The sequence below is a fragment of the Zootermopsis nevadensis genome, unplaced genomic scaffold, assembly GCF_977971745.1.
Source record: "Zootermopsis nevadensis isolate Lab colony 2312 unplaced genomic scaffold, Znev_1.0 Znev_ptg000012l, whole genome shotgun sequence".
NCBI classification, from domain to species: Eukaryota; Metazoa; Arthropoda; class Insecta; order Blattodea; family Termopsidae; genus Zootermopsis; species Zootermopsis nevadensis.
This window is the reverse complement of record NW_028259144.1, coordinates 6,770,243-6,796,140: the sequence shown is the minus strand read 5'-3', so window position 1 is coordinate 6,796,140 and position 25,898 is coordinate 6,770,243. Positions and strand designations below refer to the sequence as shown.

At 36.2% G+C, this 25,898-nt stretch overlaps 1 protein-coding gene across 5 annotated transcripts in view; it reads left to right on the top strand.

Annotated features, from left to right (window-relative positions):
- LOC110826718 (uncharacterized) overlaps nucleotides 1-16,775 on the top strand; it is a 185,894-nt gene extending 169,119 nt beyond the window's left edge. For all 5 annotated transcript variants that reach the window (XM_022057630.2, XM_022057623.2, XM_022057655.2 and 2 more), the window contains exons 5-6: nucleotides 12,862-13,159; nucleotides 14,596-16,775. In XM_022057630.2, the coding sequence (XP_021913322.1) occupies nucleotides 12,862-13,159; nucleotides 14,596-14,763 (466 nt within the window). In that variant the 3' untranslated portion in view covers nucleotides 14,764-16,775. The remainder of the gene's footprint in view (nucleotides 1-12,861; nucleotides 13,160-14,595) is intronic.
- The last annotated feature ends 9,123 nt before the right edge of the window (nucleotides 16,776-25,898 follow it).

Genomic DNA, 25,898 nt, shown 5'->3' with positions numbered 1-25,898 from the left:
CACACCTTGAGAATTGCCATATCTGAGGCGTTCGTGGTTTTCCTCAGGCTGTCAGCAACAGCCCTTCCACTCCCCATACTCAGTACACTTTACTGTTGCTGGGTTTCTGGACTTGTCATTTGTCTGACATTGTGAAAATAATAAAAGACGGGGATTGAAAAAATGTGTCATTTCAGGATGACTAATTATGCTGTGTGCGCACATTGTTAATATGATATTGTTATTGGTTATGATTATTATATTTATATATAGTGGCGCAGTATGAATATACATAATCGAGGTTAGCTTTGTGCTTTGTTGATTTTTGTAGCTTCATTTGTTCGTCACAAAACAAATGCTTTGACACATGACAAACTTTGCATTATTTAAATTTCGCTATCGTTTCTTATCGTCATAACAGAACAAGAGAAATGACAGATATGACTCTAAAATTAGGTGTATAAATTTAGGAAAATCTCGATATTGTCCAGATAAGAACTGCAATTGTCTCATGTAGCCTTTTTTTCCATGATGCAAAAGTGACATGTCAGACAATTAGTTTCTATTCCTTATGTGATATAAGGTTCCTAAGAATGCTGTAAATTTAAAATATTTCAAAACTAATATCAAAGGAAATGGTTAAAATGTAACTCTTGCAGGTTACATTGGCTTTGTTTCATTCGTCATGCATTAATCCTTTGATATAAAGATCATCTAAATAATTTTAAAGAATTCAGCCCCTATCGAAAACGAGATCCAAAAATATATTACTTACCGGTATACACACTTTATTAGTGATTAAGAAAATCCGGTGCCAAGGAGTTAGTTATTTAGAAAAAATTTTGGTTACGTTTTACTTATTTTTTAAAATTCTAAACTTTACATTTCTTTCCTCGGTTAAAATTTACTGCACATTAAAGTTTACGAGTTGTTCTATTATAGTATATGAACATAAAATAGACTCGGATAGCTTTCTAATAAAAGACGCTGTTTTATTTTGTGTATACATTGGATAGTTTTACGGCGCCTTAGCACAGAAAGACCACAGCCAACATCTAAAACTCCGCGAGAATTTCACATCTCAAGAAAGATCCAAGTTATAAGTTACATGCCAGAAATTCTTGTCAATGACAGAGCGTTTGTAGATTTCTCGTTCCATGGGTGTCATTTAACTTAAAATAGCTGCCATATTAAATAAGCAACTAATTGCTTGGCAACTTCATGGTGTATAAATGGTCTTCTTTGGCCAGTTGTCAGTTCTATATGTAGTTGCAGGATCTTTCCCGGCAAGGATAAAGCGGTCGGAGCGTTAAACTGTTATTTTCATCCGCTGCCGAAGTCTAAATGCGTGGGTTTTTACCTCCATTTCCCTATACGTCTTAATGGTATGGGACAAAGGCTGAAAGACAATATAATTTTGTCTTTCGACTCAACACTTTTCATGATATTTTGTATCCGAAATGTTACAACTTTCCCCAAAATAGTGGAAAAGTTTACTATAATAGAGGACAGACATTATATATATTTTCGTGCCTCATTGATGCTTATTTTAATCGGTTATAGATGAAAACGCATTGCTCTACAAATCACATTACATGGCCTAAAATTGTTTTATTTCTATTTTTTGTTCCCTTAAACAGCGCAATAAAAGTGATCCCAGAAAATTTAATTAGATGTACATTTTGTATTTTTTACCTGCCATCTTGTTTATGATGAAACGTATTAGAAGGACCAATAAATTTCGTATAGTGACAATGTTGTATCCACAAGAACTATAATTAAATCAGCCAGACAACTCAATTTTCGGTGTATACCTCCGGTACTAAATTTGATGTAAATCCAGTGCGCAGTTGCTGAGATAAAACACTCAGGACAAAATGAGGAACACGGCTTTACCCTGTGTTCGTCCACTTTGTGTGCTTTGTGCTAAGAAGGTGTACGAATACACAAATGTTATGATTTCAGTGCTAAAATGTTACTTTAAAAATTGTAGCTGACTGTTTCATGTCTGAGGTTTCAGTGTTGGCTATCATTAATGATATTTGTCATGGTTTTTCAAAGTTCTTCCAGGCAATTGCTGGTATAGTTAAGAGACCACCTCTACCGCAATCCATACCCCTTCAATTAACGATGAACCACAATCTGTTGGTTTGGGCAGTTAAAAAAGCGTTGTGAAATAATTTAGGTGCCATTCTAATGTCGACCTCGTCTCAAAGATGCTGATCCATAAATCATGATTTTGTGGCCTTGTTAATATACTTATGAATGAATGATATTTTTTGTCAATAAATTTTCGATGATTCTCAATGATCGATTATGATAATAATTTTAGACAATTCAGCAATGATATGACGAAGAAGATAAAGTATATCAGTTTCCTATTGTAAGTCAGACATGGGACTCGGCGGTATTACGTCTCACATTTTTTTAACAGATTCACCTTGGTTCTGTCGGTATAAAAACACTAAACTTTAGTTTTTAGCAACGCGCAGTGAATTTACATTGTATGTGCTAATGAAAGTTAGGCCTAGTTAAGCATCAACTACAGTTAGTCATGTATAATTTCATATGACGTTAAGAATTTGATCCATCACAGTCATATTCGTAATACACGTCAACTAAGGTTGATGGCAGTGTGGAACAAAGGTTTTTTGGTCTTACGTAATGTGCATCGCCAGTTGTAAGCAGTACAATATCCCTGTTTTCTGCTTCTTCTGTGCCCTAATGCCTATTTAAATCAAAACCAAAAAATCACACGTGTCAGCTGAGGGGGATCATTTCAAAAAAATACAGGCTCGTTTTTAGTTGAAGTATGCACAATACTAGCCGTTACGAGTGATAGAATCAAAAATTGTGGATGGAATGGTTAGCATTCTTGCTATTTATTCAGGTCGGGGCTTCAAATATTTACCTGGATATTTTTATAGGGGCTTTTGTGGGTTCGCTCCACGAGCTAGATCACTACATGTCCTTTCAGATCCTTTCCAATTCACAACAATCCTGCAGTTCGACATAAGGTAACTGATTCATTATAATTTTTCCTCAGTTGCCAATTATCTCATTGTCTCAGGCATAATTCACACATTTCTCATAGAGAAACGTTGCGAAATGGATAATTAGAACTGATCGTACTATACTCGCTGAAAACATCGGCCAGAAACAAAGCATAGTTGTTCTCAGGCTTACGTGTAGTTACTAGAAACATTTATTGTAATTGAATTCTAACACCAGATTAGATTATTTGAAGAAAGATATTTTAATGTTAACTTAATTGTGTGTATTCTTTCTTTCCTTTATATCAGCTTTATCTGAGGAACATAACAGTGACGAGAATGATGAGTAGAATTCTTTTTTGTGTACTTGTTAACAGTATTCTTTTCATACTCGTTTCATATGCCAAGATAACTACTGCATTCAAAGTAATGTTTCATTTTGACATCTGTCGTATCCAGTAAACGTTTGACAGGTCTTAAGGTTAAAATTCAAAATATTAACAGATGATAACAGAAATAAAATATTGACGTTGGCTATTGTCAGACGTGACCAAAGTTCAAACCCTTTTATTAATACATTCAACGAGAGTTGAAAAGTGTTCTTCGTTTTGGAATTTACAAATTCAGAATGTATTTTATGTGATTTGACATATATGTAGAGTCTCCACTTCATTTACTGTAAATACAGATGCGTTGTCATGAACTATAGAAATATTAAAATTTACAGGACGTAAGGGGAAGTATTCATACAAAATTTTGATAGGGATCTCGAGGAGACTGAAGGGTAGAATTCAGAGTAAACTGAAATGGATTTTAGATTAATAGGGGTTAAGTGCGTAACTACAACTTCAGATCTAAAGATCTGTATGTTTTATATGGTGCCAGTTATTTATAATGAAAATTGTATATTTATATTTCAGCTCCCTGTAAAAAATATCTTATAATGGACCAATATGACCAAAACTGAATTATGTTTACAGGTGTTAGTTTAGAACTTGCAATGCCAAAATTCGTTGATACGTTTTTGATATTAAACATACTGACGAACATACAAGAAAGACCACATGTCGAGGTAAAGAGTTCATACTTGTTTTTGTAAATCCGGTCTAACTATATTTTGACTATGGATAACATCCCTGAGTACACTTAAATGTTTCATATAAAGCTTGTTACAGTTGTCCTTTTTGTCATAAACAGAAATGATCGTAAGTTGCATGTATTTAAGGAATGTACTCTTATACGAAATTTTGTGTTAACCTTTTCACATTCAGGTCCCAGTACTTCAAATCACTAATTAAAAACGTTGCAGAAAGATATCTAAATATACTGTTATAATTATTTCTATGGTATTTTCATTGGCAAACCTGAGGAATTTGTCTTTCATCTGATCGACAACCAATTTTGCCGTCACGAGATTAAACAACGCTGTATCGACTGTAAATATTTCATTGTAGAATAAGACGTGAGTTTAAGACAATGCTCCTAGGATCAGAACCGACCATATCGCATACACGTAAGACGCATTAGCGCTTTGGTAACCTGCTCAGTACTCGATTCCATTGTTCTAGACGCTGGTTGCTCGCACACTGTAAAGTGGAGCTGTACGTTGGATCTAGTTTCGTCTGGTTGCGGGTAGAAACCAGTTTCGCGTGTCCTTGCTTCGATAAAGGACTCTGTGAACTGTTTACCTGCGAATTGTTTGCTGGAGACTTATCGTTGTATTTTCATGTTTTCTTCCTATCTTCTGTGAATTAACAACTATTCTGCTCTCAGCCCACTGCAAAATATTTCGTCATCTGTACAGCCTGATGTGTTTCATAGGCATCAAAATGGTGAATTGAATTTTGTTTTTATTTAATCTCACTGTTCCTACTTTTACACATTTCTTCGTTCTTTCAGTAAAGAACCTAAACAGCCGACAAAAATTAGGATTCCCCAAAAAAGAAAATTCTGTTCAGGAGTACTATAAATGAGACAGTCCTAACTTACTACTAGCTACTTGCCTTGGAAGCAAGGTTTCAGTACTGGATCAGCTAAAAGAGAAAATTGACAGTTATGGAAAATTTTATTCAGGACTGGAACTCTAAGTTGTATCAAGTTTGGTAAAAGAAAACGTATTTTCAGCATAAATAACAACGTTGACAACACAAGACAGATATGGAATGACAAAATAACTAACTAACTCTTTGTTTATGTTTATCCGCTAAAATTCTGTCAATATTTTTAATTTCTCTCTATGCATATTGTTCTGAACATGCTAGTATTATAATATACGATGAACCGTTTGAATTATGAAGCTCCTCGTGAATTTTTCTCCATTTTCCTGTTACTTCCACTCACTAGATGAAAGCGTTCTCCTCACTATCCTTTGTCTATGTCCGTTTAGGTCCAAAGCTAAAGAACGATATAAATCGATATAAAAACAAAGGTATGGAAATGGAAACAAGTATAAACGTAGAACAGCTACAATATGAGTAAAATGTAGAAACGTTGGATATGGTTACGTTACTAAAGACGAAATTGAATTTTAAATCGACCTGTTTGCTTTAATGTTTACGTTACATAAATATTAGGGAACGAACAAGCACTTCTTTTTAATTATTTGAAAATGTGATTGAAAGTAAATAAACGCCTATGAGGACGGGTTTTCGCTTGAACTATTCTACTTCTTTATTCTTATTTCTTGTGCAAGAATTGTTTGGCTTCATTATCTGGTAGTAACAGATTGACATTTACGCTGACTGAGTGCAGCACGTGTGGCCTATGAGGACGTGGAAGTGTAGGAGTACAGTGAGTAATCTGGTTGCAACGAAAGTGACCTCCATCTTAGTTTCACCTTTGGCCTGCATCTTACGGTTTCTGCATTGACGTAACCATCGTCAGTCTCTTCGTTTGTTTTGCTGGACTTCCCGTAGTTCGATTTGTTCTTCTCTCTCTCTCTCTCTCTCTTTAATACTTTTTACTTCATTAGCATATGGAAAGAACGAGCAGCCTTGTCTTAGTATAACTGTTCTGTTATTTGAAAGGTGAAGGCAGCTAACTGACGTAGAGACAGTTGATTTTATTTTGAATATAGAATAAGAACGGGCAGATATGAAACCCAGTCCATGACAATTTCATCACGTGGGTCATGTAAGAAAATTCTTCTCAGAATAAGACATATGAATAGCTAATGAATGTAATGAGTTTACTGTAATCGAATCTTTTAGTTGAATAAAAATTTTCTTGGATATTATCCATCGTCTAGTAAATATAAAACGTAAAACGACGTTTCGGAGATGGGACTCTATCTCCGTCTTCAGGTTCCTACACAGTTGGGCCCACTAGATAGAGCTAATCCCTATCTCCGGAGATAGAGTCCCATCTCCGAAACGTCGTTTTACGTTTTATATTTACTAGACGATGGATAATATCCAAGAAAATTTTTATTCAATTGACTCTTCACCATCGTCAAGAAGTTTTAGATTCGAATCTTTTAGCTTCTGGAGGTATGTGCCACGAATCAAAGCTTGTGTAACGCGTGTTCGAGAACCAATCCGGTCACTTATCTACTGTTTATAAGCTTACACTTTACTTTGTTGTCATCATTTTCCAAAGCAACTTGCATAGTATTGGCAGTTCTTCGTGTTATGGGGGTCACAGGTTCGATTCTCAGCCAAGAGGCAGACTATTCTGAGACAAAATAATTTATTCAGGAAAATTCTGGGATGGAACCTCAGACTATTACGTAAAGGCTTATAATTTGTTCAAAAATGGTCTTATTATTAACAGATTAAGTTCGCTGTAATTCATAACATAAACTTTAGACGCCGTACAAAGGGTAACAGATTACATTACTACTTTCATAAATGTGCTGGACGTGACTTGACGCTTGTAGGGGACCTGACTTCAATAAAACTTGTGTTTTAACTTTTTAGCCCTTTCATATACGAATTAAAAATCTTCATGTGTGTTCCCTGCCTCGTTTAAAAATTTAGTTCTTTCTTCAAATAAAACGCATTGCGTCTCCATCACTATATCAGCTAATGAATACGAAGTCCGTAGATACGCTCTGTGGGCAAAATACAAGGTTACTAAATGTTAACAAATGTGGCAGGTTTACCTTTAAAAGATTAACATGAAAGTTGGTGAGCTTGTGCGAAACACGGTTTCTCACCCTGAGGGAGGAACACAGATTGCAGGTGTTTGAGGACAGGGTGTTGAGGCGGATATTTGGGCTTAGGAAAGAAGACGATGGGGCGTGGAGAAAACTGCATAATGATGAGCTTAAAAATCTGTACTCCTCCCCCAGTATTGTCAGGGTGATTAAGTCGAGAAGAATGAGATGGGCTGGGCATGTAGCGCGCATGGATGGGACAAGAGCTGTGCACCGGGTACTGGTTGGGAATCCTGAGAGGAAGAGACGGCTGGGAGACCTAGACGTAGATGGGAGGATAATGTCAGGCGGGATCTATGGGAGATGGGAGTTGAAGGAGAATGGATTTTGTTGGCCCAGGACAGGGACTGGTGGAGGGCTTTGGTTAATTCGGTGATGAACCTTCAGGTTCGGTAAGCCATCTAGTTAGTTAGTGAGCTACAAGAAATAAACACGGAAATATCCTTTCTTATTAAATTCAGGTTCCACAAAGTTAAATACCGTGACGTCAAACTCGTGTTTTTTCGTGATATTTCCGCGTAATGATTATTTGATGCATTGGACAATTGGCAAGAAACGAAACAGCTGTTGACACTTTACAATTGTTGAGGTAAACTCCCTACATACATTGGCTATTATTAGAATAGGTGTACATTAATTTCATCCAGTGTTGTATTCATTTCTTGTCAGTAGTTTGTTGTTCTTGGCTGAAATTTAAAATTGTAACTTCCCGAAAATACAAAGAGGTCGAGTTTAACTCATAACTGAATTTGGACAAAATCGGTATAAAATACGTAATAAAATAATTGAAGAATATTTTGCGTACTAATCGAACTGTGTCTTGCCGTAAAGTGGATCTTGAGATTTTCGTAAAACACTGATAGGCTATAAATGTGAACTGTAGTGTCATCAAAGCACGCATTATCAGAGAGAGAATGTTATCCACCAATGTCAAGCAAAAAATTGCCGTATGCCAGTTACATGTTTACAGCGACATCTTTATCCAGAATTACGAAATGTGTATCTTAGATTACGTGACAGATTACGTTCTACGAATTCCCTTTGGTGTTTTTGTTGTTGATAACTTTGCAGCCTTCTTTCACTTTGTGTGTTCCGTAACGTTACACGTGTATATTTTAAGTTCCTGTCAAAGAATTCAAATAAACATTTTAATTTTCTCTTATAACTTTCGTAAAATATTGTTAATATTATGACTGCTGGAGAAATTAAATGTCGACATTTAACTGAAAAACAAAAATATGTTTTGTTATTATTAACCCTAAAAAGGGTTTATTTTGAATGTGGTAATGATATCGATTGTGGTCCTTGGGGTTGAAATTTCTTGGCCAGCAGATGTAAGTTCCTGAAGAACAAAATTTCATGGCGTGGGTTAGTTATGTAACTGCCTACAAAATATTTGAATCCAGTTGTTTGTACACGCGTCATGGTAACTAACACACATTTGTTTACCGTAAGTACCCATGCCAAATGATACGGCATTGTGTACGAAGTTTCGATGTAATCTTTTCTGTTTTTCTAGAGTTTTCCATAGTTCTGTCCATGATCAAAGCCCGTAACAAGGACTGTTAGTTTTCTCTGAGTTTTAGCTTTGATATGTTACGTTCATACAGAATCAAATGGCCGTGAAATCGGACTAAGTTGGCACTTGTTTTAAATCAGCGTGTTCTCACTGACGGTGAAGGAAAGAAAGCTAATTTTGTTACTAAGGTTTAACACTAAGTGCCAAGAGCCAGCAGCACAGTCCACCATTGCTTTATTTACAGGATTATAAACACGAATCATACGTGTGCTTTGTCAATTTCTGAAAAAAAGTAATACCAACTATATTTTGATATGACAGAATTTTCTGACAGACTAGATTATTTTACCTGATGACGCAAATAAATGTTACATAAGCATTTGTTTTATGACTCCAGAAACTATCCGCCTTCCCTGTGGAAAACCCTGAAATAAATTGGCTCTGGGTTCAAGGAATATGCCTTTGTTACGTGAGATTTTTCTCACAGTTGACTAGTTAAAAGTGTGACACCTAATTTCCTGCTCAGTGTTTAGAACCTTCAGGGGATTCGATCCCGAGGATGTTAGGGATATTTAGTAGGTGGCGTTAACTGGTTTCAGTACCTGCCAAATATCTTGATTAAAATCCTACCTATAAAATATAATTAGAATATGATAATTAAGACAACACAAGGATAAGTTTGACTTGTGTCTAAACACGCTATAACGACGTACTGAGGAGTGAAGGAAAACCTCTACATCTCTTTACGTCACAGCTAGATTGAAACGAACCTTTTAAAGCCCAGTGGCAACTATATTTACCACCTGTTTTAGCGATAACAAATTACTATGTATTGTTCCGTATAGTGTATTTATGGATATATTAACATTCTCAGAACAAACAGCAATTATTTTCTTAAATATCATTAGCGAATTGATCTTTATAATGGTGTAGTGTGTTTTCTTTTAGGTAAGAACTGAATCTTTATAGTGTACAGACATATAATTTAGAAGCGATTCGGCTTTAAGTTGTTAACGGCCAAGTTCGTTCCAAGACCCGGGGAAAGAGACACCTGTACCCTTTAGTTATTCTCGACGCGGTGGTGACGATTAAAATTCCAGACCCTGCAGGGAAATCGAACTCCAGACGCCCAGGACGAAGTCCATAAATTTTATTAACAGCTGTCCCACCGTGGATTTTATATAAATTGTTGTTTTTAAATTGTGTGATGAGGAGACTAGTATTTAGAATAGCTACATGGTACATGTACTCATTTATTTAATACAGCGACGTTGATTGTGTGGGAGTCATCTTGGGGGAGAATACGTTTCTGATCAACAGACTGCAGACGATAACAGGGAGTCCAATCAAGGCCTCCAGAATACGAAAACGTGTTACTCGTGTGGTAAAGAGTATTAATTTTTCTGTGATGCGTTAAAGAGGAAATTTCTGAATTGAATTTTCGTCAAGTGAGAAACTATGTTGTATTCTCGTCCTGATAAAAGCTGGTGCTGTTCTTTAGGTTAATTTGCTGCCCACATCAGTGCAACAGCTGTCTCTGTCAGTCTATATAAACCGAGTGACTGTTCACGTGTCAAACGCTGGATGAGCTGGCTTTTTCACTTTTTATTATAAACTTCACCGAGGACTCTAATGATATATGAAATGCCACAGAAGTTTAGTGAAGTTTGTTTCAGTTTTCTTTACATCTCACGAGAAGGCAGCACAGTCTCTTTTATTGTGTACTGGAGCAAACTGGGTGAAGGCGACTTTTCAAACCCCATATAAATAAACAGGAAAGTACTTTACAAAATTTATACCTAAATGTTTAATGTAAATTTGTAACTACGATCTCTTGCAGATCGAACAAAGGAGTCGATAGACGTTTGTTTTTTTGTTGTCCTGTGTAGGTAGAGACCTTGTAGGCTTAATGCTTTCTTTCACGTTCGAAAGATTTATACTTTTCTTCTGAGGTAGGATCTAGAGTACCTTATCTAGGCCAAAAGGGATACCTCCTTAGGTTCATTAAAATAATTATGGGGGAAATGATTTAAAAGTGAAACTGAAGGTTCATGGGGTGTCAACATCGTTGTTCACTGTACACGCTTGTATGACGTCATAACTCGCAAAAGATCATCACGTATGAAAAATGAAATTTATGTTCGTCGATTTCTAGGAGAAGTGTGGAAATTTTATTTTCAAGACCGCGTACTTGATGAAACACAAAATGTTTACGTCATGAATGGACCAGATGAACCCAGCTGTAAGAATCTGCGTTCTAAAATTCAGTGCTTTTTCCCATAAACAAATCGCAGACGTAGGTTTCATGTTGATCGTGTTCATTCTATTGACCGATTGGTTTCCAAGATCGGGCCTCTTTCTGCTTGGGGTTAATGACGTCAGAGATACGACGATAATGAACTGTTGATGAGGGAACAGACAGTCAGCGTCTTGACATTATTTGTTGCAAAGACGCCAGTCTTCAGATAGCGTCCGTTTGTTACATAAACTTTCTTGTTTCTAGGGGCGAAATTAAGGGCTGTGTAAGAAAAACGTTTAATGTAAAGTGATTAAAATATAGTATTTCGCTCTTGGGGGATTTAATACATATCAGTGGCCCAATATTTGATTTCGTATTCTTAAACAGGGAATTCCACTGACAACAGATGTCTGTCGCACTAAATCAGACACTGTGTAAAGTATTCATTTTGTGGGAGGACGACTGATCCTCAGATTTAAATATATTGAATCCTGTGCTTCGAAGTAGACTACTTTATCAAGGAATACGATAATGCCGATGACCTTGCTATCATCTGTGGAAATTGTCTAGAGTTTAACAAACATAAATTACGTTAACGTATCTAGGATGTCCTACTCAATCTTGGGGGTCTCGTGGGACTGGATACCCCAAAAACCAGTATTCGTGTTGAAGGTCTTTGTATGTTTATGTTTAGGAGGTTTGGTAATAATACGACTACACCAGTTTAATAAATTACACAAGAAATCTCCGCAAGATGGCAATTCTGACCGGAAAGTTGACGGTGTATGAAATTATATATGATACAGTATCGATGAATTTTCATACATAGCCAGCATCATAAATTTCTGCTTGTAGTTCAGCTAAGTAACAAGCCAACAACTAACAGGGAGCAAAAACTCTCTTTCAGAAGCTAATAAATAGTCACACAGCTAGTCAACAAATTCCATCTCTTCTGTGGAACCCAGAACTTTAGTACCTAGTTCACAAGAATTCGTCACTGGTGCCACTACGCCACTCTCCAAGCACGCGTTTTCCATCTGGTTTTCCGAATAACATTTTATACGCACTTTCTCTTCGGCGTGGGTGCTGTGTGTCCCGCCGACCACAACCTTCTTGATTGATCTACCAATTTAATATTTTATGAAGATGTGTATTATACACGTTTCTCGAAACTTTTGTTCTCTTTTCGTTCCAAATACTTTCAACCCACTGTTTTGCTGTTGGTTGAGATTCTCAGTGTTAGGAGGTCCTCGTAATAGTAGGTGCATAGCCACAAGGAACCTTTTATACAGACAGTTCTTCGTAACTGTGGACGTGCAGCTATTAGAATTAATTTGAATTACGACTTGTTCTTCCCCGCTTCTGTGTCTACCTCTCTCAGTATCTCCCCCTTCCAAACTTTACTTTGTAGTCCGTGTGTTTCCTTCCCCACCTCATTTCGTAGAAACATGGTTTTTTTTCTTTTGCATGATGTTGCGCGCCGTAATATTCAGTCACGGGAAATTTACTGTTTTCCTACAACGCTATTCGTTCAGATAAATCGTTCCAACCAATGACGATAACGTGTCCCTCTGACGTCACGGCCTTAGTTTAAAACGGCAAGCAGTCAGTAGCGGCGTTTTAGAAGTGCGCTCAGATCGGGTGCGCGTGTGTTCAAGAGGGCAGTGCGTTGCTCCGATAAGGAGTTTTGTGCAGAAAGTTGTGTTGTTGCTGTGTTTAATATGCCCAGTAAAATACGTTAAAAGAATCTCAGAAGGTGCATTGTATACGTAACAACAATCAAACTAGTCGTTTATTAACAAGTAAAGTCATACCAGTGCAATATCACTGAACACAGTGAAAGTTCCTAGAACAGTTAACCAAAGCTTTGAAGTTTTGAACTTCATTACCTAATTTCTACCTCATAAACGCTTTGCCAAAGACTGAAAATGGTGGGTACAAATGGTACAATGATCGCTATTCGAATGTTCCGCAGCAAATTGAGGAAGAGGGACGAGAACAGTGTTCGGCAGGATCACGCGATATTGCATTCTGCTCAACAGCAGAATAACAACCATTGCAATCATAACAACAACAACAGTGGGACTGCAACCCCTCCTGCTGTAGCAAATGGAGGCACAACCATCCCGACAGTGTCAGCGACCGTAATCTACCCTCCTCCTATACCAACATCAACTGACGCTGCAGCTCTTGCCAATGGTTTGACCACGCCGCGTCAATTCATATGGCAAAACCCGGCCACACACCCATACGCATTGTACAGCAATGACAAGGTAAATATTTTGAAATTTCATATCTGGTATAGGTAGTTCTGTAAGTTATAAACAATAAGAAAATTATGTAAGTTCAGTTTTATATTTCCTCCTCTGCCATATCGGGCGGTGACTAAATTTATTTTCAACAGACTGTTACGGAAACATGCTATCAGATAAAGACTGTTGTTTCCAAGAGTTGATGGTACACCAAAATCGTATTTAGTAACACGTCAGGAAATTTGGCAAGTTGGTAACTATAGAACTGGAATCATTATCAGGTTTTTTGGTTTTCCGTATTTCCGTATCTATTTCCGTGTAAGATTCACTTTTTGCACATTTTATGATTTCTGAAATGTGGCTGCGACATACATTTAATGGCGTTTAGAAATCGATATAGCGTATTTTTTCCTGAAAGCCAACGTCAAGAATTCACCTTACAATCGATGGCCTCTTAAAATCAAGGAAGTAACGGTATTTTTGTTATGCTGCTGTCACTAATGTTTTGCTAACACTGTTACCATGTCTCTTATACAATGGACTCTTTTACTATAAAGACTATAAGTAGGTAGGATCTGATGTGATGTACTTACTGGAACATTGTCAGAATCATTAAATTCAACTTACCCGAAAAACTCTTTGTAAATCCACTTTCCCCACTGTGGGTACATTCGTTCTTTGACAGTTTTTTCCCCCTCTTCTTACTGGTGACCTATTTCTGCAACATAATGCAGCGCAACAATTTCGTACTTTGCTTCACAAATCATGTTCAGTTTAGTTGGAAGGAGGAGAACAAGCCATACCAAAGAAATTAAATCATGTGTATGTTGACATGCTCACTGATGTACATTGTGACCTGCATGTATCACTGTCTGTAGAGCAAACCAAATTAATTTTGACAGAAAAGTAGTGTCTAAGGATTATATTAATGCCCCGTAAGCCGTTTAGTTTTTAAAGATTACATTACAGAATAGTACAATTACAACACATGCAAGTGATCATAGGTATTAATTTCCTTGCACTGTGGAAAACAAAAGGAAATTCATAGTAGGACTTGAGGTTCTCACAGCAGTGAGTATGAAGATGGCTGTCATCTTAGATGTTGAGCCATGTTTGATAGACATTTACAATAGTTTCAGAGGTCCTTATCAGGGCAATGATGAAAGGGTGATTAACTGTCAGACTTATTTCTTAGTGTCAGAGAAATACCAGAAGTTTGTTTCCACCCCAAACTTACATATTAAATGAAGCGTGGCCCATGGTTATTGTCCAAAATACATTTTTATCAGGAGTCACTTAAATCTTCTCTTTTTTGAAAAAGTTTGACTGCAGGGTGTTATCTAACACTTCATAATATTTGTATATACTGAATTTAACAGGAAAGTGATATTTTATTAAATTGGATATGACCCACAAGTATGAACTTTTGCTAAACGTGTATGATTTTGTGTTTACAGGAAACACTTGTACATCCCCTCCCTTCAGAACAGCCAGGATTTTGCCGTGGATTCCGGAAGAATCTTCAAGGACGCTGGAAGCGCCTTGTAAAGAGGAAACCCATCAACGAAACATACGCTATCCCACCAGAGCTTCGTGATCAACTGAAAAACATCTATGTTTACTAACAGCTGTTCTCGCAACAGTCGTTGTGAGGGAATAAAAATGTAAATAATTGAACAGTTCCTGTTTCTTAAGTTTACATGTGCAGAGATTGAAGTACCTTGTTAAATTAAGAAAAAATATGCATTTTTAAACACACAAACACTGTAAACCAGAATACCATTGCAAGAAGCACAGCATATTCTTCAACAGACCAGTATTGTCGTTTGCTCATTGTTATGAACTTACATAAAGGCATTATGCCTATTTCAAAGTCAAAATTTTGGACGTCACATGACTAAAATGTCATTTGTATAAATTTTATATAAAATCGCATGCTCGTTTATGATATCAACATCGTCACTTGATTCAGTTACGCAAATGGACGCAGTTTGGAATTATGAGAGTTCGTAGAAATTTGACCTGTAATGATGAGATTAATGACATTTTTTGCAGTTTTTTAGGGAACAGAATTTTATTTCTGTAATTGATGTACTTTGGTTTCTCGCAAAGAGGTTTGCTGTTTGTGTGTCGACAAGCAGTCATTTGTCCCCATTCCCAGTGTCAGCTATGAACATTCGCATTTCTCCCTCAGTGCGTATTGAATTAAAATGTAAATAGCCCAGTGAAGCAGATTGTAAGCTCTTGACTAGTTGGGAATTTGTCTGGCAGGTTGACCAAACTGGAATCGGTTTGTTCTGTCGGAATTTCTCGCGGCTGGAAGCAAGCACGTGGTCAGGATAAGTGCAGATGTCTGTGATGGAATGGATGTGATATTAAATGCTGTAAAAGCGGAGCAGAAAAGTCAGGCCTATGATATTATTGTATAAATATTATAACCTTTAGTATTATTCAAAATGATAAATGCCTTCTACATATATTTTATGCTTGCTGGTAAAGAAGCAGAAAGTAGTAGCTGGTACATTGAGAATATTAAATATTTGTTTAGCTCATATTGAGCTTCTGTTAGTTTGTTATTAGTGTATTGTACAAATGAAAGCGTTGAAATATTATGTACCAGCATTAGTTTACAGATCGAAGGTAAAATCTTTTCTGTATTGCAGTAGATTTGTGCAGTGTTTGTCAGAATATTAAGTAAAAGTAAAAAGTAAATGTTCGCAATGCGGAAGATAAGCGACAGTTGGCTGTAATTTTTATGAGAATTTCTTCTATAAAATTTTAGCCACCCCAGCCAAATTTTAAATGTATTTGAAATTTAGTTTTAAATTTTTTATTTCTGATTGATCTATGAATCCTTTTTGGATAAGTTTGTGGATTTCAAAAATTATTGTTATGGATGACTACTTGTGAAGAGAAACTAAATGTGAATTGTTATTTATTATTAAAAATTTAAAAAAAAAAAAATGACGAAACTGTACTGTTAAGATCTATGTTAATAGTTTGTAAATAATTGTATGTACATATATTTCTTAGTTATTTTGTGTTTATGTTTAAGAACATGTCAGTTTCAATCATTTTAGTTGTGGAAAGTAAGTAAGATTATTGATTCAGGTACTAGTCATGGATTTATGCCAAAATATGCAGAGTTCTGGAGGCAAAGTGAAGTTACAAGAGCATTCAGTGTTGTCTGATCCCAGTTTACATAGTTTTGTCACGTTTGTTTCACCTAAAATTTTGCTGTGAAAAATGTGACAGTCCTACATTAATCTTATGTTTTGTTATTCCATAGATTTTAAAAGAAAAATGTCCATTACATAAAACCTTTGTTTTAAAATTCTCTTAACAATATCAGACATAAAGCATACAGACAATTTGGAAATGCTCTTTCTTAGCTTTTCTTTGCCTATATAGCGGACCATTCGTGACCAATTGGAGCTGCACAATTATTTAAAACACATGTATTGATGTATGATCTGAGGTTGAAGTATTTTTAATATAAAATGTTCATTTTTAAACATCATGCCAGTTTTCATTCATTTCATATCTGATCATTCCATTCTTACGGTTCTGACGTATATTTGTATCAAAATACATGCTTATTTCAGAAACTTGTAAAATAAATAAAAGTTGAATAATATCCATTATTTGTTTGCCTTCATATCCTTGGCATATCCTGATAATAAACTTTGTTATGTGTAAGGGCAAAGAGTAGAAAAGAGAGCTAAGATTATACTACCTCAGCAAATGAATTCCAACTGTCCATATATGAAGCCAGTTTGTAGAAGGTGCATTTTGGTTATAGGTTAGGTTAGGGAAGGAAGAAGATGGATATATACCCTGTTTGTCTACAGAATGTGAAGGAAGCCATGAAGGGAACAGTTTAATTTCAAACAAGGAATTCATCATTCAAAGTAAGTAAGAAATTAATATTGACAACAAGAAAAGCAGCTAATAATTTTCATATGGTTTTGTCAGTCTGCCCAACATTTAAAATTTCTTTGTATGTTTTGGTTATAGATGGTAAATATTAATTTGAAAATATTGTATTGAAACAACTTAACTGGTTATTTTGATTTCTGAATCTGGTTTATTCCCCCTGCAGAGGAAATGTTTGTTTTGAAGAAATAATTGTTAGATTACGTAACTTTGTTTTTGAATTAACATTTGTCACCGTTAACTAAAAATAGTAGAAATATCTGTCTGTATTTATATGTTACAATAATTTTATTTGCGTTAGGATGTTCAGTTAATTTCAATGGCCAAGATGTAGTGGTAGCACTGCTAATAGCCTAGTCTATATATTTTCCATGATATATAATATTGCAGATTTAGTAACTTCTATTGACTACTGCCATGTGTATTTAACTTGTAATGAGAACTTATCACAAGTCTGTTTGGCAATGTAGTTTTCTGCAATTATTCCGAACATGAAAAGTGTGTGGTGGTGTTGCTTTTTTTTATATACAAAAAGTTGAATCACGCTCTACCATTTTCTCCACCGCTCACAGCGCCGTCGTTTGAATTTTACGAAGTACCAACAATCACCGCTAGATGGCGTACTCATGTTAAGCGAATGGTGCTGCCACATGACGCGTGACGTTATTACTAGATGGACCAGTGGTTGTTAGCATGTCGCACGGTTAACAGAAAAGCTGTGTTAGTAGTGAACAGTCATCAAAATGGTCTGCAGTAGGTTAACTTTTTCATTTGTTTAGCGTCATTTTAATGGCAGAATTATGAGGGGGGAATAGGAAAAGCATCTGGTGACAACATTTTTAAATTTAAAACCAAAGTTGCGTTCACAAATGAAATTTCATGTAAATTACTCCAAATATCTGAGTACACATTTCTATTGCCTTGTTTATTATATGGGTATTATTATAAGATTTTAAGATCAAAGAACAAAAGAAACACGTAATTTAATTCGCTCGAAATCTCGGATGTAGTTAGTCAAAGGGACGCCACGTTTCATAGTTCCACCTGACTGTTATTCCTGAGGTTCCGCGTTCGAGTTTCGTTCTAGAGACAGGCCTCGTTACTGAGTTTACTCGTGGTTCGCTTCAGTCCTTACAGGCAAACAACAGCACCTTAAAGCAGGTGGGACTTTCTTCCTTGACCTTCCCACTGCATTTTCAATTCTCCCATTCGACATTCTATATCTTATAGTCTACCAAAATCGCACCAGTTCATAATATTTATCATAGTTCCACGCATTTTTGTTGTTTTAACCCTGTGAAGCATGAAGTTCATCATAATAATATTTACAAAATTTAGTTATACAAAGACAACACAATACGTCTCCATTACAAACATAAATTGATTAACGCTGTTTAGGGAAATAATCGCTGTTTATTCTGAGCATTATATGAAATATATAAATACATTCTGTGATGGATGTGACAGTAGGTGGTACTTCACAATTATTTATACGCAGCTGTGACAGTGGGCAGTGTGCTAGCTTCATTGGTGACCTTGGAAGCAGCAGCGTGGGAGTAGCTTCAACAAACGGTAAGTTATTTTTGTACTTTTGAGAGAACGTATCTAGATTATCGTTATAGTTACATTAGCAGAATTACAATGCGTATATCTGCTGGAAATGATAAATAATAATATAGTGGGAGAGACGTGGAAGGGGGGAAGACCCCGAAACACAAAGCACGAAGGAAGGTAGGCTGGAGTATATGCGTAAAACACTAATTATTTTAATGAAATTTTGTAGCCGTTCTCTGGACTCAAGGACTAAATATGCACGCTTAGAAACGCTGATATTACTATTGTATATATCTAGGGATTTCTTAAAGCATTCTGAATATTTTCGGAATCTTAGAAACTTCTAGCCGACTACTAAGAATTAGAGGTTTGTGCTATCAGTTGATTGATATCTTGTTATGAAGACTGAAAAGGGGTGGTCCGTACCTGAGTTTGAATTCAGTTTCCACGTTTGTCCTTCCTACCTTGACGCTCTGTGTTACACCAGTTGCATCGAGCAGGCGCATTGGTTATTCATTTCTTTGTCGACGGCCACATTTGCTAATTCCCAAATCATGTGACTAGCCGCATTAAATGATTGCGAGGGCCACATGCGTCTCACGAGCCTCAGGTTGTAACCCCATAGCAAGGCTTCTATATTGTGTATGATTAGCAGAATCAGCCCCGTATATAACCCACAGATTCGTTACCTTGTTTACAAGAGCCCATATCTTTATCCAGATGAATCCAGACCGAGTCCAGTCTTCATTTGTTGTAGGCGTTCTTCATCGAAAAGCGGAAGTGAAGAACACCACATGGTTCCACCATGTCCGCCTGCCAGTATTTGATTTAAACAAATGGTTCACATCGACTACAAGGGACTGGCTCTAACACGGCTTTGGTTAAACTAAGGAACGAGTCAAATACGTTCTGAAATGTAACTTTCATTTAAGTTTGTGCCTGCAGTGAAAGTAACGATTAAGATTTATTTTTCAGTTTGAGTACATGACAGTTCTAAATAATTTTCTCTAGAGATTTGAACGTAAGGCAAAACTTCGTCACTTTTCAATAACTGAAAGTACGAAAGACACACAGTCAACAGTGGCCGCTCTTCTGCTAATGACTTTCTTCAAAGTTCGGACGCAATTTCTTCGTTTCATGTCGCACAGAGCGCGGAGGAAGAATTATTGACAGCAAAGAGAGGAGCGTAGTTCCGTTTCTTGGCACCAGTCACCGTAGTTATCATTACCATCATCACCAGCCCGACGTTTCCATTTATCTTAATTTCACATTTATTATTACTCCGTCTCTCGTCTCGGCAGCGGCCATTACCTCTGCAGGAATGTGGAATGTGAGTTTTAATTAGAAATCATCCCATTTTTCGCTTCTTGGATGAAGGGAAGAGAATGTAATGGAAGATTAAAATGAGTTTGTATTGACAATGGACAGCTCCATAGATTGTGCAGCAAGTTCGTTCTTAGATTATATCTAAACCTTCAGCCCTATTTTACTTAGTTTATAGAATGGGGTATTTTTTTGCACCCGGTAAATTTATTTTGTCTAAACGTTATTAATTCCACACAATCAATCAGGAGGTGATTAAGTAATTTAATTTTAGGGTTAGAAAAAATTCGGGTATTATATAGCATTAAATTATAATGAGAGACGTTAGTGAATGGAATGTAGGCAAGAAATTGGAAGGATACGGCCGAGGCCTATTTGCAGGCATTGTCCGTGAAGATGTTGAAGAAACACACGAAAAACTATAATCACGATAGCTCGGTCGAGATTCGAAGGTGGTATTTTTAGAATTCAGATCCAGTGCGATGTGAATGCTGGGTAATAAAGTTTTGAACTCGAATTGAAAGCGTGAAGTTACGATGTGCGTAGATAAGGTAACCAGTTAAATGTGGAGTGAGGTAATTGTTTGAATTCTGTGATGGTGACCATGTATCTGGGTCTAACGCGACGATAAATCTTTATGATCTATTGGTGTAAGGAAGATTTGTTTGAAACGGGAAGGAAGTATATCATGCCCCAACGTGTAAGTGTAAAAAGAGCAGAATAGGAGAAAGAAAGAAAGAAAGAAAGAAATTAAAATGAATAACAGACGATTACGAAACAAAGCTAAGTAGAAGAAGGAAAATAAGAAGTGAAATGAAGAAGAATGGATTGAGGCTTCAGGAAATAAAGTACAGAGAAGGAAGAAAGACATAGAAAGATAATTAAATTATTATTTTACAGGCTTACTTAAATATTAGTTTACTTTACATTCTCCCATGTAAATCGAATTGAGTTTTACAGGTGAGACAATCTTTAGTATGGAATAGTATGGCTGTATGAAAGAGTATCATTATCCGAGTATGTTACAGAGGGGCTGTAGTTTGAGAAAGGATCAGACAGGAGTGGTCAAGAGTGTCGCTCAGAATGTATACGGACATGCCCTCGTGACAGCTTCTCATTGCAATCTGAGGATTCTCCCATTGTCTCTTTGTGCGAATTTTAACAGAAACAAAGGTCGTGGCAAATTCCAACAACATGGCAGACATACACGAGTTTAGGTAACATCTGCAGGGTGTTTGACATTAAGTTAAATGTGGGCCATAAATTTTATCTCTTTTCCTTGTGTGTGGGATGGTTACGATTTATCGGAGAGCGACCTGTTTTATCGATATGCAGAAATATAACATGCTGCTCGCTGTTTTATACGAATGTAAAACTTTGTCACCAGAGTCGAATGGATTTAGGGAAAATTATAACAAGGAATCTGGAACAATTTATTTAGATGTCGAACGGTAAATGACAGGATCGCAAAAAATATATAATGAGGAGCTTCATAATTTGTACTTTATCGGATATTATTAAGTGTTCAAATAAAGGAGGATGAGATGGGCGGGTCTCGTACAAAGTATGTAGGCTATAAGAAAATGTTACTAAATGTTAATCTGAAGGCAGTGAATAAAAGGATATTCTTAAAGTTATTCATTGTCAGGACTTTTTCCATCGTCTGTTCTTTAAAACCACGACGTTTCGGAGGCTGGTTCTGTCTCCGTTTTCAGGTGAGAGGTACCTACTCTGTTGGGTCCCTTAGATAGAGCTAGTCAGAGACTAAGGGACCCAATAGAGTAGGTATCGCTCACCTGAAGACGGCGACAGAACCAGCCTCCGAAACGTCGTGGTTTTAAAGAACAGACGATGGAAAAAGTCCTGACAATGAATAATATTAAGTTTAAACTACCGTCGTCAAAACCCTTTAGAACTGAAAAGGATATTAATCCAGAGCAGAATTGTAAAGAGAGATTAAAAAGAACTACGTGAAGACGAAGGTACCAGGAGTTTACGTTCGGATATGAAGACAAAGCATAAGACAGTGACTGTAGTTGGAGTCATAAAACTTGATGGATTTTAGAGAAAACCGCGAAGTTGTCTTTCTTTTGATACACGACTTATCTTCTTCGTCTTCTGAATTGTTCTTTTTTGCAGAATAATTTCCAGCCTTTTCCCTCACTTTTGTGACCATTGTTCTCATCCCGCAGCTGAAATCGTCAAGCAACACGAGAGGAAAGATAATTTGAATTTATTACAGTTATAATTTTGATCACTCCTATTAGCCCTTAATCTCGAGCTTACGATTTCCATTTTTAATATTCGTCGTAATGGAAGTTAGTAACTTTGTCTTGACGAATTAGACGGTGAAGCTGGTAAGAATAATTTCTTTAGTTCCATTTTTAATTCGTCTTTTCACCGCTAGTTTCTTATGAAGAAGAAAACGTCTTTTCTTTCAGAAAAGAAATTATAAACCCGTCTGGTGCTTTGAGCATATTATTTGTACTTAGGATGTTCACTGGCCTTTTGTATAAAGTGATAGTTGGCGTTATTTTAGTTAATGATTTAAATTAGTAATATGTGCAGTGAGATTAAACAAATATGATAAGAATATTTAAGTATGGTATAAAGTGAGTTACATAACCTAGTAGAGAACCCTTGATGATGGAGGCAGCAGTGACTTGTTAAACGTTGCGAAACTACTATCAGACTACACGGCGCTGCAACCCAGAAGATAGCCATCTTAGTATTCAGCATTTTAAGAACCTCAAGTAACATAGCAACACTAAAAGTCTGAGTTTCTGATACCGTAGTTAGTTAAACCACAAATAAATAAAGAAGTAAACCACACAACATAATGTTTTATGCTTCTATCTTGCTATATTAATAACGCTCTTACAGGAAAGACTTATTCTGATATATCTTATCTTTGTGAAGTAATTGAAATCAGAGAAAAGCGATTCTCTGCACCTTTAGGGATAAAAGTATAAAATATAAACAAAGCTGTGGGATCTGCGAATGCTTAAAGAATTGTAATGATACAAGGAGTTTAAACCAATTTTCACATCATTCCTATCTTTTGCTTTTCTTTCTGTCTTTACGTTGAGGAGAGAATTGGAAAAGGATTTTTCTTGCGTGGTTTAATTTAACAACAAAAAGGAACCAAAATAACTTTTTCCACCGACAGCCATTTCCTAGTCCAAAATTAATTAATTCTAGTAGCTGAGCGCCTCCGTGAAGGACGGTATCTAATCCTTTCCCCTTCCCCTTCCTCTCCCCTCACTTTATTTCATTTTAGTCACTCGGACTTGTTAATACAGTGGAAGATTACTCGAAGTAGAGAAACTTGCCGAGGTACTTGATAAGCATTTCACACACCAGAGGGTGTGTCTCCTCTAATCAGGCGCTAGTTTAAGACAAAAAAAAACGTAACCATAATAGCAATAATAAAAGGAATCTTATTTGAGACCAAACCTTTTAAAACAATGGAATTCACTTTGGCGTGTATAATGAGATTAACTGAGATTTTCTGTTTGTCTGTTCTCCTCACATTTGTTATTTCGCTTTTTATAAAAAACTTCGCTTCACTGATTTTCTTACTCCATCTCGTATTTCTTTTCGAGTTTCTATCCATCTTCATTCTGTATTCTGATTTAACATTTTCCATGTCATTACATAACCTAGAAACACATCCTGTTCATAAGATTTAACAATATTTTGATCGGATTGATTTTTAGGATATTTTCAGACGTAGGTCTGGAACGTAGTTATTGAAATAAATGAGAATGAATAATTACGCTGTTCTCGGTTTTATAAAATGGTAACTTTACTTAAACGATAAACAAGTAAAAAAAAACACGCGATTAAGTAGACTGACTCTTTATGTCATTAACACAGAGGTCGAAAATAAACCAGGGTAAATTTTTTTTATAATTTAATTATATGTAAAACGTTTAATAAAAACTGTTATATACGTGCAATGTATTCACAGTTATCCTCCATCATGGAGGCCGTCTAATGCATGTCATGGTGTCAGGCGTCAAACTAACACTTTATTATTTGAAGATGGCTGTCTTATGGGATATTGCGCCGTGTGGACTGATAGATGTTGACCGATGTTTCACAGGAGCTCCGCTTAAACGTGTCAGTATTAACAGATTACAGGGAGTAACATGACAGAAGACAGCATCTTCATATATCCGTCGCAGTGAGAATCTGAAATCTTATTTTGTTTGCTTGTTAGTCGCCATTAAACACTTTAATGTACAAGTTGATTTTGACCTGATATTTGTGTCTGTAAAACTGAGTACTACATTTTAAAATGCTTTTTACCTCGTAAAATTTGTGAAATAAAAGTTTTAATTGTATCAAAATTGGTCTGAATTTTACACTTTTCTGAGGAGAAATTGTGTGCTTGTTATTTAAAGCGGCTTGAACGATAAATTCAAAATAAAATCCTCTGAAGTTCCATCAGTCATTCACACTTCTCTCTAAGCTGTTAATATCGCATAAAACAATTGCAGTTTGTTAATAACTTGGATCAATAAGACTTATGTTAGTGTGTACGTGTTCTGAATCACTTTGCATTACTTAAATTAAGCCACGGATTGTTGCGGTCAGGGGTGAGGTTGGGAAGGGAGGGGATCAGAGAGGGAAATGGTTCTAACCCTGACTTTCCCTGTATCTTAATCACATATTAGATTTAATACGCATAATGAAAAAGTATTAATCATTTGCTTCCAAAAACAATAACACTGGATAAATGTAATATGTTTATATAAAATTATCAGTATTTAACAGATTAGATTCTGCGTTGTAATATGGCTAAAATGGGAAAAATCTCAAAATATATTCCAGTTTGTAATAATACTATACACACGCTGGAATATATGAATATAAGTGCGTAAAAATGTGTATGTATTAAACTAAAATGAGCCACGATCACTTCCCATTTCATACTTACCAACTCGCTATTTATACGTGTTTTTCCTTTCATTACTGGATGGTATATAAACTATTTGGTGGCCAGGATAGTTAAATATATAGCAGGCCTAATTAATTTTCCATAAAATTTAAAGTTGTATGAACAATATACGTTGAAAAATCATTTCATTGATGTCATGCGATGAATTTTTCCATGTAATTCGGTAATCTTGTGCTTGATTGAGCGTGTTTGATCGTAAAAGTAATAAAGTGATTCATCAGCTCAAAATTTACGTTCCAATATGAGTATTAAATTTTACTCTGCGTATATATGACGTGTTGCATATGGGATTTATTCTATCGAAATAAAATTGTTTATATAGAACACTGACGATTATTGCAATGCATCAAACGTTTTCACAAGTACAGTCTTGTTAACCAAAGTTCTGGGATAACTGTTAGTCATCAGAAACTTTAATGTATTGATCAAACGTTAAAACAGTTACCGTTGCTAAATAATCGGACTGTCATTGACGCTGTTAATTAATCGATCGATTGTTATACAGAAGTACTTGTCTTATCGACTATCCTTTCCGCTCGACCATTATTTGCCTATGAAGATATCCTTCAGTGGCGAGGACTAATGCCCTTGAGGGAATGAACTTGTATATTGTAAATGCTAATTAGCGCAAAACCTCAATTTTCAGAGGGGTTTCGTTCCTTATAAGTTTAATGCATGATTGATGGGGCAAGCTGAGCATCGGGGGACCTTCCCGTCAAAGTTATGCAACGTGTTAAGAGGTTAGATTACCCCCCGTGCCTTCCGCCTAGATGAAAATTTAGTGAGATCCATTTAGTGGGGACTGAACTAAAAAGTGATTATTAATTAATGACGCAGATTGCGAGGAGCATCCAGGCAGTGTTGCGTGCTGCATTCCTTAAGAATCCGTCAGATATTTCTTTTGGAGCAGCTGCCCTCGAAGGCGACCTCCATAATCTTTCCCAGTTGCTTTTACATGTCACTAGCAGTAGTAAAATTGTT